This window comes from Pavona decussata, unplaced genomic scaffold (assembly GCF_977016875.1).
Source record: "Pavona decussata unplaced genomic scaffold, jaPavDecu1.1 SCAFFOLD_6, whole genome shotgun sequence".
In the NCBI taxonomy this organism is placed as follows: Eukaryota; Metazoa; Cnidaria; class Anthozoa; order Scleractinia; family Agariciidae; genus Pavona; species Pavona decussata.
In genome coordinates, this window is record NW_028145430.1 from 4,964,312 (window position 1) to 4,980,000 (window position 15,689).

The 15,689-nt window shown below is 38.3% G+C and overlaps 3 protein-coding genes across 6 annotated transcripts in view; 1 reads left to right on the plus strand and 2 right to left on the minus strand.

The window, feature by feature from the left end:
* Window positions 1–15,689, minus strand: part of LOC146489322 (uncharacterized) — a 219,254-nt gene that overhangs the window by 200,645 nt on the left and 2,920 nt on the right. The gene's annotated exons all lie outside the window — the stretch shown is intronic.
* LOC146489330 (uncharacterized) lies at window positions 8,135–11,607 on the minus strand. The gene is made up of 2 exons (XM_085108046.1): window positions 11,465–11,607; window positions 8,135–8,534 (listed from the first exon to the last, which is right to left on the minus strand). The coding sequence occupies exons 1-2, from the start codon at window positions 11,582–11,584 to the stop codon at window positions 8,316–8,318; spliced, it is 339 nt and encodes a 112-aa protein (XP_084964172.1). The 5' UTR covers window positions 11,585–11,607; the 3' UTR covers window positions 8,135–8,315.
* The window catches only part of LOC146489331 (zinc transporter 6-like), a 48,246-nt gene continuing 44,237 nt past the window's right edge, over window positions 11,681–15,689 (plus strand). For all 4 annotated transcript variants that reach the window (XM_085107846.1, XM_085107821.1, XM_085107837.1 and 1 more), the window contains exons 1-4: window positions 11,681–12,041; window positions 13,562–13,617; window positions 15,277–15,363; window positions 15,515–15,599. In XM_085107846.1, coding sequence (XP_084963972.1) covers window positions 11,825–12,041; window positions 13,562–13,617; window positions 15,277–15,363; window positions 15,515–15,599 — 445 coding nt within the window. In that variant the 5' untranslated portion in view covers window positions 11,681–11,824. The remainder of the gene's footprint in view (window positions 12,042–13,561; window positions 13,618–15,276; window positions 15,364–15,514; window positions 15,600–15,689) is intronic.

Below are 15,689 nucleotides of genomic sequence, written 5' to 3' on the forward strand. Positions count from 1 at the left end.
GTGTAAGCCGTCTGTCAGTGTGTGTGCGAGTTAACTTCCCTTTAATTTGCTTGTTTTGAATGATGGGCGTATGTCTATCTTTCTAATCGTTCGAGTGAAGTCTTTTTTTTTTATGTCTTTCTTGCAAATATTGTCGAACCTCCCGTAAGCGGCCACCCATAATGTCAAGGATGTAATTCACATGTACAAGGATAGAATGCCAAACCAAAACTCCAAATGAATAACACGGGTAGAGTAGTGCGTAGTGTGAAAACGAACTCGACAAGAAACTCTGACTAAAACGTAAAGTTCCATACAAAGTTCAACTGAGGTAGACAGATCACGTAGCGATTTATTAAGCTGATAAGACGAGCGTCAGTTGCGAACTGTAGTCCTCTAATCGAACTCTAGTCCTCTAACTATTACCTCTAGACCTTCTTTATTTCAAATCAGTTGCTATCTTAATGCATGATGTCTCCAATAATCTATCGCCACCCAAAATAACAAATATATTTAATTTCCAATCCAGTATTCATTCCTATAACACAAGATCATCATCAAGAGGGAATTTTTTCGTCCAATACCCTACATTCATGTAGATTAGGAAAACAAAACGAGTCCTTTTCACGGGTCGGTGTTAAAGTCTGGAGTAGCCTGCCTGTTGAATTGCGTCACACGCCCAAAACGAATTTTAAACGCAAAATCCATAATTTGCTTCTTGTTAAATTCTCAGAGGCAGCTGATTACATTGACTTATCTGATTTGGTAAAAAAGTGAAAATATCTTGAAAACTTAGCGTATTGTATCTGCATATTCCATCCTGCTCTTGTCCATTTTATAACGGTACCGTTGTGTATTATGTTTCGCACTATGACTATGTTCGCCTAACTTTACTCTTTAAAAGTACTCAAAGTAGTATAACTTCCCTGTTTTACTCTAAATATTGTTAAGTGTTCGGCTAACTATCTTCTTATCCCAAATCTCGTTTCTTTAACTGTGCACATCTAGTCCTAGTTCTTTGTCATGTATTTTCCTTTCTCTTGTTTTACCTGCTACTGTATTTTAAGTTACTTTTTTTGATTCTGTAAGGTTGAACTGCTGTTATTTGTTCAGTGTTTGTTTTGCGTCAAAACTACTGCTCACCTCGAATAGCTGTAGCTAACTGCGAGCAGTGCTTATCTTCTCTTTGTATATCTTTAAATCTTTAATAAACTTGAACTTGAACTTACAGAGTAAGGATTTGACAATTTGACGATCTGTCGACATGTCGATATGTCGGTTCGAACTGAAATACAACGATGAAAAACAACCGAACTTAACTAACGCATAAAGCATAAAATTAAGATAGACTAGCAATTAAAAATAAAATAACATGTGAAACTGGAAGATACTAATCTGCACTTACTACAGTGCGTAACAAATTGAAGTAAAAACGATAAAACTATGTAATGATAATCGATCCTTAAACAGTTTACGACTGACCAATAAAAACTTATTACTTGATGATATAAACCCAGCGAAAATAGCAATCATACAGTGTTCCGAGTATACGAAAACTAAAAAGGCAACGATACTCCTGCTGTCTCTCCCCGAGTGCCCATCGTAGTAGTGCCACTGAGGTGTTGTTTATAATGACGGTAGTGGCCACTTGGCTTCCAAAACGTAAAAATATAAATGGTTTGAGTGACTTTGGTTCCTAACGTCCTAACTTTTCAAAAGAAAGTTTGTTGAAGGTTTGCAATAGTATGAAAATTATTTTTTTTCTTCATTTGAAATATGGTTCTGCATAAATGAGGAGGAGATCAGATGTACTCTGTTGAATTGTCATTTCTAAAAACATCAATTAATGTAAAATGTTTTAAAATGATATAAGAGCAGGTTATATTCTTGATTAAAACTACTTGACGTTGTGTTTTGATATGATACTTTGGTTCAGTTTACTTGCACGAATTTTTTTTGGATGGTGAACTGCTTGCAGGAATTTCTTTTTTGGCAATTTTCCTTAGCAAGAATTTTTTGGGGGAATTGCAACCCCCTCACGTGGTTTCTAATGGTTCACCCCTTAGAAGTCCGGTAGTCATTTTTCTGTTTTTTTTGTTTGAAGGCAGAAATATTGTCATGATATTGAGACATGTTCCTGAAATGCCAATAAATAGTATCCTTTTCTGTTGTACGTGGACGGTGTTAGTCTATAAATTCACTTTAATGACACTGGAATCTTCTTAATTCTAACAAATTCAATTTTAATTGTTTTAACGCTCAATATATGCAATTGTTTATTCTTCCCAAGCCTTGGCATCCGCGCAGATCGATGTTGTTGTTAAGTTTAGTATAGTGGAAAGACAGAACTTTTGGTCTTCGGATCGCAAAGTACACCTGCTCCTCAATTACAGCGGTTGATGGTTCTATTATTCAGCCCTCACAGACTGCCAGGAACATAGGCCTAATATTTGACCACAAGCTACACATGAATCGCTAAGTTGCGGCTATTCAGTGTAAATCTGCATTTTTTCACATTAGGAATGTTCTCGAATTAGGAAGTTTCTTTCAATTGATTGCACTGAAACGTTGGTTCACCCCCTCGTTACGTGTAGATTAGACTTTTGTAACTGTCTCTTAAAAATATAGCCTTCCCAAATACTTAGTTCATAGACTTACAATTACTTTAGAACTGTGCGGCACGATCTTGTGTGATTGCAAATATGACCACATTACTCCTTTACTTAAAGAACTTTTAAAATCAAAGTTTTAATAACTTATGTCCTAGTTATAACAGTGATTTGCTGGAGATGTATAGATCTACACGGAACTTACGTTCTTCGGAAAGGAACCTCTTAGTGATCCTATGGTCGACGCTTAAATCTTATGGTTATCGTGCCTTCTCGGTCTGCGCTCCCAGACTCTGGAATATCTTTCCAGCAAGTAATAAATGTAGTTCTTATCCTATTTCTTATCAAAGTAGTCTAAAACCTTACCATTTTATAATTAAGCATTATTTTAATGAATAGTTTTTGTAATACCTTGATGATTTTTCGTTTTAGATTTTCTACCCTTCATTATAAACCGCGTTGTAGCTTTTGGATCGGGGACTAAAAAATTGTCATTATTATTATTATTATTATTATTATTATTATTATTATCATTATCATTATCATTATCATTATCATTATCATTATCATTATTATTATTATTATTATTATTATTATTATTGTTATTATTGTTATTATTATTATTACTATTATTATTATTATTATTATTATTATTATTATTATTATTATTGAAGATTCATTTTTGTTTTATGAATTATTTCAAGAGAGGATGAAGGTAAAAGAGGTAATCCCCCATATACCGTATTTTCTCCATTAAACGCCGGGCCCCGATGAAGGTGGGACTTAACCTAACTTAGAATGAAATTAGAAGAGGTTTTAAGAAGGGATAGTAGAAAGAAAATGAATTTTGGAACACTAACAGACAGTTGATACCCACGCAAGAGCACTCCAGGTTGCTAGTGGACTAACTTGGTGTTCGTCTATTAATTATTAACTACAATTTCTAACTTTAATACTTCACTAATTCTTCAATATTTCTTATTTCTCTTAATTTAACCAATCCTTCTAGAAAAACTATCTCCTCCCAAATATACCAAGAAATCACCCAAAAATTCACAAAACACCCCACAACATAGATTCACGGGATGAACATAGAGTTTTTGGATTGCTTGAAACGTGAACGAGATATTTTCATTAAAGCCATGTCAAGTGCGGTAAAATGGTGTTTACGTTATTAAAGTCCCCCCTTAAACGCCGGCTTCGTATAAACACCGGGTTAAACTGCCGATTTTTAAATAAACGCTGGGTGCAATTAATCGGGGCCCAGCGTTTGATCGGGGTCCCGGCGTTTATTAGGGATCGAGGTCACAAGGTCCGGTTACAACTGAGTAAATAGTAACCTCTTGAATGGCACTGTTGCCACATATTAAGTACGGTATACTGTTTTGGTATTTAATAAACGTTCAAAGGAAAAATGTACAAGATTGTAGCTCCCGTAATCGCCCATCTATCCCTTACACCTCAAGTGGCGGCTTACGAGAATGTTTCTCGTAAGCGTCCAGCCCCAGTTAATTACGGACCAATTTTTGAGTGGCGAGGGTGTCTGCTTACGAGAGCTTCCACTGTGTAAAGATGTCCTTACATGTTGACTACTGGTCACTATATTCACATCTACATCTACTGGCTACAGAAATGCAGCCTAAGACCCTTGAATTGCCCAGCTACCTAAAAAAGGAAACACTCCTTTGGAAATTGAACAAGGGTCTAAGGCTGCATTTCCGTGTAGCCAGTAGATGTAGATGTGAATGTAGTGACCAGTAGTCAACATGTAAGGACATCTTTACACAGTGGAAGCTCTCGTAAGAGGACAACCTCGCAACGCAAAAATTGGTCTGTAACTGGAGCTGGCCGCTTACGAGAAACATTCTCGTAAGCCGCCACTTGAGGTGTAAGAGACAGATGGCTGCTTACGGGAGCTACAATCTTGTACAGATTAAAATGAGAAATTAACCCCCACCCCCCCTCCTCCCAAAAATCAATTATGAATTCGCCCGCAAAGCAAAATGGGCCATTTTTCCATCATTGAAATAGGGGGGAGGGGTGGTCTTAATTTTTCATTTGATCTGTCCAAGATTGTCAATTGAGTGACAAAACAAAGGGAGTGACTAATAAGAAAATTATTTGTCAACACTTTTATAGGGCTATATTGACTGTGTCTGACGCAGTCACGCGCGTCATAGCTTGAAGGCAGTATCTGTGTTCAGGTATTACAAGTGCGATCATTTGTTAACAGAAAGTGGATAAAATACGCAATTTTTCGCACAACTTTCCAAAAAGCACTGAAAAATCCTCAGACAACATGTCCTCGAGAAAAAGAATTTCACAAGAAACAAAGCCTTCAATCAGAGTCCTAAAAATTACTACCAGAAAGTGTTCACCGCATAACGAGCTCAAACTACAAGGAAGTACACAAGAGCAAGAGACATTTGAGCGACAGAAAGAAAAACTTACTCCTGACCACGAGGCGTTAATTCTTAGAACCAATAAAGAATTAAGAGAGCAAGAGGGTTCATTTTCTTCGTCTGATGGAGCGGACAGGAATTCGTCGTGTCTCATCGAACGGTTCGGCGTTTGTTAATTAGAAACGGGTACTTCTTTCTGCAGACTCGTAAAAAGGGACTAATGTGTCAAAGCGACAAAGAGAGACTTAGAATTTGCTAGACAGATGCGATCAAATTACCCTCAGAGTGTCTGGACGGACTCTTTCGTGTTTTACTTAGATGTGGTCTCGTTTATTTATAAGATCAACCCCATGGACCAAGCGCGTGCACCCAAAGGGAGGGTTTGGCGTAAAAAAATCCGATGGTCTAAAACAAGGGTGTTTGGCTTAGGGAAGTAAAGTCGGAACAGAAGGTAAAGTTTCCAGGATGGTGGTAGCCTCTATTCACGGTGGAGGAGTAAAAATATTTGCGAGAGTAGTACCCGCACATTCAGCTGACGTTATCGGCAACGTGCACAAAATGAGGATCAAGGTGTGGATGTTAGGAAAGAACTCTCGACCGCATGCTGTGAGTCTGAATTGCACTGGTGGGAAGGTCGGCATCCTCAGTGCTGCACCATTTTCTCTTCCATCGCAGGAGCTCAACATCAACCACGTGAGGAGAAAGAAGGTCGTTCTCATAAAACTCCAGCGCTGCTTCAATGTCAGGATTTCTGTCTCCGACGGCTCCCAGCTCAGGAAGAAGATTAAAGAGGCTGGACAAGACGGCATCATTAGTAGGATTGAAGTATGTTTTCATCTCTGATTGTAGATGGTCTAGAAGGGGAAACGCAACTGCCCTCTCATAGTAATCAGATGGTGTCTGGGCTGGTACATTGTCGCGATGCTGCTGCATCGCAAATAGATACCACAATGACGTTCATTGTACTTATCGTAAGCATAGGACAAAACGAAGAATTTCAGAAATTGAGAGTCCATTACACTCTTGCTGGGATAAAACCACTGTTAAAAATAGGAGAGGGGGGTTCCGGAACCCCTGGAACCCTCCCCTGGCCCCTGGCTACACCCCTGGAGCATCTACCGGCAGCCCACTCGACATAGAAGGATGGCACAACACCCTCATTCGATGAGCTGGTGGGCAGTGCGGACTGCTGCTGTATTCCTTGACAGAGAAGCCAAGCAGACTGCCTTAACCAACAGGCTTGTTTTTGACGAACAACTGAAGCGCATGCAGCGCAAACGCTACAGAAATCTACAAGCTCAGCTGTTTAACAACTGGTACCAGTACGAGAACTGATAGAAGACCGCCGCCCAGCTGCCAAGCTCGTGCACAATAAATGAGTTTTCCCGCTTTAATTGAAGATATTTAACTTTAAATTGCGTTTTTTATTTGAAAAGGTTAAGTTTATACTATTTGAATTGGTTTTTCAAGGGGCGGGTGACATTCGGACAACCCACACGTCCCCGCACTCACTAAGTATAATTTATAAGTTAAATATTAACGATAATTCAAATTACATTAAATTTACTTTAATTTTGTTGCATTACTTTTACTTTTACTTGTCCCCTGGTGCCAAGGTGGCGCATAGGGCCTCAATTTTGTTGCATAGCCTTATCTAAATCTGCGTTAATATTTTAAGTTAAGTTTCTTCTTTTTTCTTCTCCGTTTTTCCAGCATGTTTTGTAATTTATAGTAATTTTTTATTTTCCATCATGTTCTCGTGCTCGTCTTGTCCCGCCTCGACTAGTTTTGTGGCTATTTGCGGGACAAGCGACTTATATCAGAATTTGTAAAAAATAAATTGCTGTTGTTGGTATTATTAGCTATCAGTTATTAAATTATTAACCAGTTAGTAGTTATAACTGTCTGATTGATGCCTGTTAATGTAAGGCAAATATATAACGAATTCCCTTTAGAATCGCGAAATAAGCAAGTATTGAAGTTAAGCTAGCAACGTTTATAAGTGTGCTTAGCTGAATTGCCATCATTAGCAAACTGATTTTAGGCGTTTTCGAACTGAGGTCCTCCCCTAGATAAGCTATATAGGTATGTGCCGCCCCAAACGGTATGGTTTTTACGCCGTTTTCGTCTGAAAACGGGTGCAGATTTTGACCATTCTGGTCTTAAATCGGGTATGGTTTTCATGGGAACCACGACAGAGTATAAACGTGTTTGGTTTTTCAACTCCATATGAATAGTAGAGAAAGAAAGTAAAGAAAAAAGTATCCAAAATATATCATTCAAGTTGGATTTTCGGGGTGAATTTTACCAATTCTTGACGGCACTGTTGCGACAACAAAGGTCTGGAAACGGGGGTGGAAAATGGCATGTTTTGGTCTGAAATGGGCTTAGGATTTGGAGAACCGGGAGGCACACCCCTACCGAGAACTCCGAGTAGTACCCCCCCCCCCCCCGGGAGGGGGAGTGCATGACCAAGTTAACAATATTACTCTGTGGATTTCAAGGTATTTCATTGGCTTACATTTTGTCACGAACAAGGAAAGTTGTATGTGCTGGAATTCATGCCAAAAGCTGTGACCACAAGTCGTGTTTTTAAAAGCTCTTTTCAGGAAAAGTGCCTTAAGATTGTGGAGGATTCGTTTTGAGTCTCTTCCCTTTTTATAAGCAGGTGGCTAATCTCGTACCCGGACCTGTAGTGAGATCTGAGTACGAGATTAAAAGATGGCTATAATCTGTAGAAATTCTATGGTTTCTTATCAGTAAAATCTCAGTTTTCAGCTCCATGTATGAGTTTAAAGAAATGGTAAATCCCTGTGGCTGCCATATTCTTTGATCTTCAAACAATCTTGAGAATATCCCCTTGCCAAAAGCAAACAATCCGATTAATCCCCTTGTATTCCCAGACATACCACCCTGGTTGCCCTGGGGGTTGGCCTATCAGAGAAGCTGATGACATGTGTTTAATGAAAGGATACAAGTAAATGACATCGTCGCCTTAAGTTATAGCACTTGTAAGGCTCTTGCCTCTCGCGATGCAACTAAGAATATAAAATTTAAATGCTGATGTCCATGATAGCCATTTGGGGAAGAGATTGGGGGAAAGGGGATTTCAAAAACTGTGCATACCAATGAAATAGTCCTGGCTCCACCCTTGACATCCATGCTTTAATTGCACTTATGTGAGAAGAGAAGGTGCTAAATAAAGAAAATATTGGTAAATCATAACAATATAGAAAAGAGTAAGTACGACTTCCCTGTTCCTTATAAGCATTCTTCAAGTTATTCAGTGACATATTATTGTTCTTGTTCTTTGTAGACATGCAATTTATTCACTGACAGAGGTGATGGATTCTTGATGTATTTCCTCTCTTTTTTGCAGCAGCGCTTTTCGCCTCTTTTGTCGTTTCTCTGCTTCCTCAACTCCCATGACCTTCCAAACAGGTTTGTTGGATTTCATGTTTTCTTGTAAAACCTTGAAAAACTGTTCTGTTCTCTTATTTGCTGCATCTAAGGCTTCTGGTGAAGTGCTCTCTTCAGGAAGTCTCTAAAAACAGAACACAGTGTATAGAAGAAGAACAACAACAACAACCTTTACTTATTATAAAAAACAAAATACAGTACAACAAAGAACTATTTAAAAAAAGACAAAGAAACAGGAAAGAGTTGTCTGATGGTCTTTAGAGTTGGTCAAATTCTGTTTGTAAAACTTGTAACCACTCACAAAAACGCCTGGTGGTCACTCCAAAATGCACACCCTGCAGACTGCCTACTTCTTTTTAATGGGATCATAATTTCACAAACATTAACACACAAGACTGAGTATTTTTGCTTTTTAGGTTGCTCTTGGTTTGCTGTCTTAGAAGAATTTCCCGCAGTGTGCAAATAAAAATAGTGACAATGGTGGGTGACTCCCTCGTATGTGTTTTAGCTCTTCTAAATGTAGCTTGCACAAGAAGGTTTTTCAAAGTTTAAATTACCGTGTCTAAAAACGGGTCGATTTCTTTTTTTTTTCTTCGTCGACTTGGCATGTATTGTTCTGATTGTCTTCAACAAAAGCAAGCCAATCAAAATCCATTCTTGTCGCTTATATCGCAAGGGAGGGGACCCACTCACCCCTACCTGTGACGTCAATGCATCATTTGATATATTTATTAAAAACGGATTAAATTTGTGGCACCATATTGCTAACATGTTGTGGACTCAAGTGTGCCGTTTTCAAACAGAAATTTCACCATTTTGAAGCTGTAAATCGAAAGAATAACTTCTAAGAAGCACTCGACATCTAAAATGGTGGAAATTGGAGAGTTCCTGGCGAAGGAATCGTGCTTTCTTTGACAGTCTTAGACCACGATTGCAGACAGAAAAGAGGTCATTGAGAAGCTTACGTTATCGCAATGGAATTCCCGCAATTTCCCTTGAAACCCTGAGTAGCGTAACACAAGGGAAACAACGTAACGCGATCTTCGTGACTCAAACTATTCCATTAGCAAGGATTGTTTTATAAGTTGTTGGAATAAGTTGAATAAATGAATCAGCCACAGCATCACGCGTAATGCCAGTATAGCAGGCATCTTGTTTTCTTAACTTTTCTTTCTCGCACAGGGGATCAAAAGCTCCAGCATGATTTCATTGGCTCCTTTTTTGTTTTGAGAATTCAATCCTTGTGATGCAAGCTCATTTTGTGTTGGATTTCGGCTTAAAAGTGTCATAATATTAGCCAGATGTTCAATCGCTGTGATTCGCGTTGGGCATGAATCTAGTGTGAAGATGAAGAATTGATTCAATGTGCCCATAAAGACCAGCTTTTGGGTGAGATTTTAGAAACATTGGCGCCGTTAATTATTGCCCACTTGTCGCACTTGTTTTGTGAGATCACGGGTCATGTTTTATTTCATGCAGATATCAATGTCATGTCTACTTCCAAAGAAAAGCCTCTTTTTCCCTCACATGCTATTCTTTGTCATTCCTTTCTTGTGATGAGCCGCAATTGAAGTCTTATTAACAACTAGCATAATCCATCAGTCTAGAAAGTCTATATAAACATTGACGAAATTTATATGACGTGTGTGAATGTGGACGTAAGCTTATGTACCAGTCAAATCGAAGCTCCAACATGCCCTTCCCCCCTCCCGGGCAATTGGATTTTTGGAAAATAAGTTTTCAAACTCCCCACTCCCCAAGCCATAGCTGTTCAAATGCCCCCACCTCGGGGAAATAGGCCATCCTATTTTATATAGTTAAGCAATATACAATATTATATGAAGATCAAAATTGCTCAGCTCTAGAGTAAAAACATAATCGAGGAGGCCGCCAATGTTTGCACGTGGTATCTCAAGTTTCACATGCACATGCATGAATTTAGGATGCCAGAAGCAGCTTCAGTTCTTGAACCAAAGTTTAAATTAACAGCAAATGATTCGCATCCAATGTAGTAAAAACTGAGAAAAAACTGTGAACATACTTGAAATACGAGCACAACATGTCAAACATCATAAATTAAACCAGGATTATTTAAGCTTTTAATATAACTTGTATCTTGTGCGCAGCTGCGCCGCATAAAGCCACAATCCTTCCCTTTAAAATCAGACAAAATTGACATGTCAACCTCCGCCAAAACTTATCATGCCTTGTGCACGCACCTAGACACGTCACATGACATTGAGACTCGGGTTCAAATTCCCCACTCCCCCAGGTAGACAAAGGGGTCAAATGCCCATGGTATGCCCGGGGGGAGGATGTTGAAGCTTCAATTTGACCAGTACATTAAATATATACAAGTACATTGCTATAACGCCACTGATCGGCCAAAACACGCAGTATCACACTTCTATCAAGCTGCTAATATAAAAGTTTGGTGTTAATCTAAACTACACATACATGTTTATGTGCATGTATGTATGTATGTATGTATGTATGTATGTATGTCTGTCTGTCTGTCTGTCTGTCTGTCTGTCTGTCTGTCTGTATGTATGTATGTATGTATGTATGTATGTATGTATGTATGTAAAATCCCCTGAAGAGTGAGAGATCACGAAACAGGCTTGTCGGGATGAAAGTGTAGTTTTTTTGTTTATTTTCGATATACTACGCTCTACTTTTATGTATCGAGCACTGTAATACGGAAAAATCAAGACACAGTCTTTCTATGTATGTATGTATGTATGTATGTATGTATGTATGTATGTATGTATGTATGTATGGATGGATGGATGGATGGATGGATGGATGGATGGATGGATGGATGGATGGATGGATGGATGGATGGACAACTCACCTGCTCTAATAGTACCATTAAAAACTGTAATTACTTGACATACCTAGTTTAAATAAAATTAAGCGGGGATCTTTTAAAAAGCTCAACAGAGCTTGCTGGATCTTCTGCCTATTGATTATGTAATAGTTAAAAGAGCTAGAATGGTACATAAAGGCACTTCTTTTTACAAGAACCACCAGAGGGCATTGAATTTGAAATACCTTCATCATTTCTTCCTTAGATGGTACAATTGCCTGCATAAATATCCAAGCGAGGCCTAGACCTCCAACAGTAAGTCCTGAACTTAGTAGCAGCCGGTATGTTTTATCACCGATTGGCATATTACCTTAAGGTACACTGATCATCCCTTACTTCATGTATGTGTGACTGCTGAGATACCAGGCCAACCTCATTCCCAGGGTCTCTCTTTGAGAAGGAGAAGGAGTGGACACTCGGAATACGTGTCTGTTTACTCGAAAGACTGCTTCTTTCTCAGTTGTTCGCTAAACTAATTCCGCTTACTTAAGCTTTGGATAATCAAGCAAGAACCGAGCTTGAATATTATCTATAGACCGTTTTTGATGCATCGAGTTGGAGAGAGAACAGAAATGGAAAACTCTAGGTCTCAAATGTTACATTCGTACGACAGCATCACAGCGACTGTCCCAAGCACAGCTGGAACCGACCGGCTACTGAGATATATCCCGAAGAAACAGGCGGATTCCCGACAGGTTGCAATAGATATTCCAGAAACAAGGAGCCAAATTCTAGATCAAGACGCTTTGAACGGTGAAAGAGGTAAGCATGTAATGGCACAGAAGTTTAATTGGGTTATACTTAACAAATCGACGGCAGTTTTTGTATGGTCTATACTTGTATCGGTGGATTGCATTGCCGCCATGTTGGTAGATAAAACAAAAAAAAGTTGCATAAAAATGGAAGTTAACTTCCAGAGGAGAAAAAAATTGTTGTTCCTATCCACCAACATGGCCGCCATGATGTCCAATCCTCCAATAATGCAATTGCAGCCTTGGGAGCGATTGCAGAATACCCGGCCCACTAAATATCTTACTTGAAAAAGGAGTGCTCCCGCAGTCCCAGAGTCGAGGAATATTTAAATGAAGTGAGTAAAACGAGTGGTCCCGCAGTCCCAGAGTCGATGGATACTTAAATCTAAGTGAGTAAAACGAGCATTCCCGCAGTCGCAGAGTCTATGAGTACTTAAATCTAAGTGAGTAAAACGAGCGCTCCCGCAGTCCCGCAGTCCCAGAGTTGATATGTACTTAAATCTAAGTTTCGGCTCATGGATTTGCTTGTTTCGGTTCATGGATTAAAGAATGAGGTATATTCATGTGTAGCGCGACGACTGCGGGACTGCGGGAGCAGCATTAAAGAACACGACTGTGGGACTGCGGGAGCAGTTTTTTAAGTTAGATATTTGGTGGGACGGGTATTCTGCAATCTAGCCCAGCCTGGATTTGATTGGCCATGGTATATGAGCCATTTTACCATGGGCCGAGAAGAAGTAAGCATTAATTTGTCTTCTGGTTGTTCTTGCGAAGCAAAATCAGCAAGATCAGCAATAATTCTTGATTGTTTTACTAATAAAAACAATTATTTCACTCACATTTGTTGGATATTAGTTACATGTATGCAGTGCATACGTGTCATGATCAAGTCCTCAAAGACATTTGCAAAGAAGGGCACTCACTTGTTATTCCCCAGTGAACTTCCTTCATAATTGTGTCCAGTCTCAGCCATGCACAAACAGTAGTTTGTGCTTACCGAGCCACAACCAAGACTGTTGTTCTATTTTCAGTTGGGTCGGCTACTTATAAGGTCCTCCATTAAATAATCCCTTCGGGACGACTACCCTCTGTGAGTGGGGGACTCCCTTACAAAAGTCTGAATAGTCATAGTTTTCACAAAGGCACAGCGTCTGCTGCAGGCTGATACCGGATTGGCCAATTAAAGTGTTTGGGCACTGGTCGTCAGACTGCCAGTTTCCAGATTTATATCTGCACTCCTGAACCCACACTACTTTGCCCAATTCCCAAAATGGTCTGTTTTGGGAAACATTAGGTTAGGGTTTGCTTGGAGGGGGGAATGCATGCCTCACATGCATCTGTGGCAGTTAAATCTTTGTTGTAACTCCCCCTAAGCTCTTGGCATTGCTTGTATCTTGCCTTTGCCTTGTCTAATCCAGATTGTATAGCACTGGGGAGACAAGACATACTTTGCCAATACTTTTGCCCTACCCATAGTGGGGACGTAAGTTTTGAACAATTCCTTATACATGTATGTGCCCTTTTTTGCAGCAAAAAGTCTAAGAATGAGAGGGACAATGAATGACGATGAAAGAGCAACATTATCAGTAAGTACCTTCTCACTAATAAACAATACTGAATGGGGTCAGATTGTTTTGTACTCAAATAACAAGTTTGTTAGACCAATAATTTTTATTGCTTAATATCTCTTTAACCTAATATTAGGATTCATAGTTATTGCTTAATCCAAAAAGACAATTGGCCATTTGTTTAATAATAATAATAATAATAATAATAATAATAATAATAATAATAATAATAATAATAATAATAATAATTTTATAAGTACGTAAATTATGATCATCCGGGTGAGTGTAGTCCTGAGAAGGACTGTTTGTGGTGACTTTGACTGCAGTTCGACAACCTGAGCGGAAGTCATCTTCAGAGTCAAGTGAATTGTGGAACGTCAGTAGGTGGTATATACGTCTCTGGTTGTTAACCTGATTGGACCAATCAATAATAATAATATAATAAAAATTTTTATAATACTAATTCCATATAGCCCATTAGCACTACATATGTATTTAGCCAAGACTAAAAGCGGAGCTCCACAATTCCTTTTTAATAGCTTTATATACATGTACAGTGTACAATCATGTCAGTCTGCTTATTATATGAACGCTATAACATGTACAATAACGTTACAAATTCCTCATCCTTTCTGGAGTTATATTTATATCTTAAAAGTGCATTTCTTTGGGAGTATCCAAAACTAATTTGTGATCTCTGATTATTTGGATCATGGTGCTTCAAAGGAAGCGATGTATCCACTTTTGAACCAGCTGTTCTTGTTGATCTTGTGATATCACAGTGCTGAATTCTGGTTACGTTTGGGAGTATAAAATACTTGTGGATGGAAAAAATTAAGCTCTCCGCAAAAAAAAATCATATATTTGTCCTGTGGAAATGATGTATCTGTGTAAAGCTTGAAATGTGTACAATAAGGAAAATTTATCGATTGATGCCAGAAAGAAAGCATTTAATTTGTAAACAGCTTGCAAGTTGGCTACTGAGTGATGTTTTTCACACATGCAATTTGGCCGCTCGGATAAAAATATTTGTAAATTCATTACTCTGTAAATATTCCTCGTACAGAAATATTTATAGTCTCAAAACAGACGTTAAAAAAAGAAGAAATAAAGGAAAAATAATGTTTGGTTATGGTTCGAAATATTTGGCATTTACTTTAAAATTAGGGCAAGTTTACAAATATGCGCTGTAATTGAATTTCGCAAGTCCAACACAAAATGTTCAAAACAATTCAAAACTCTAGGAATATTTGTCCTAAAGAAATAATTCTAGTCTCTAGTAAGTAAAATTTAAGAAAAGGAGAATATACTGTATATTTATGTTTTCTGAACAGCTTATTTTTCTTAATGGTCATTTTTAGCTCTTACCTGCAACATCATTATTTTGTGGTCTTACGTGGAGCACTGCACCTCTGACCAATATCATTGTTATGATGCCAGTAGTATTCAAAACAAAGAAGAAATCCAGAGTGAAAGGACCTATCTACATGTGTATTGTATCCCTCCCTTCCAACAAAATGAACACAGTGAATATCTCATTTTCTTCAGGAGGTTAATTTTTAAGGAGGCTTTAATTATTGGAATTTTACGGTATAAGTTTTGGATTCTGAAGTTTGGTTATTAGCCATAAGCTCAACCTTTTGACTTGAAATGGTAACTGAATTTTATCCTTTTTAGAGTGCTATAAAGCCTTTTCCACAAAGATCTTACCCAGTCATGAAAAAAGTCAAGAGAGAACTCCAGAGTGTTCTTGCTGAGAGACAGGTAAGATTAAGTTTTACATTTCTCCCTTTTTGTGTATACTTATGCCAAAGATCCTTGTTACAATTTTTATAACTTTAGATTTATACAAGGCAAATTGAATATTGATTGCTCGGGGTTATCCTAAATAACGCAAATTTATTGTATTTTTCAGGGTTGGAAGATTTTCTGGTTGATTATTTTAAATATACTGTGCTCTTTTGGACTTTTTGTTTACAGTGGCACAACAAACAGTTTAGGTAGGAGTAAGAAACTTCCTTATTTTAGAGATGTTACAGTAGATTCATTCGACATTTTGTACACTGTATATATGTCAGAAGATAGTACAA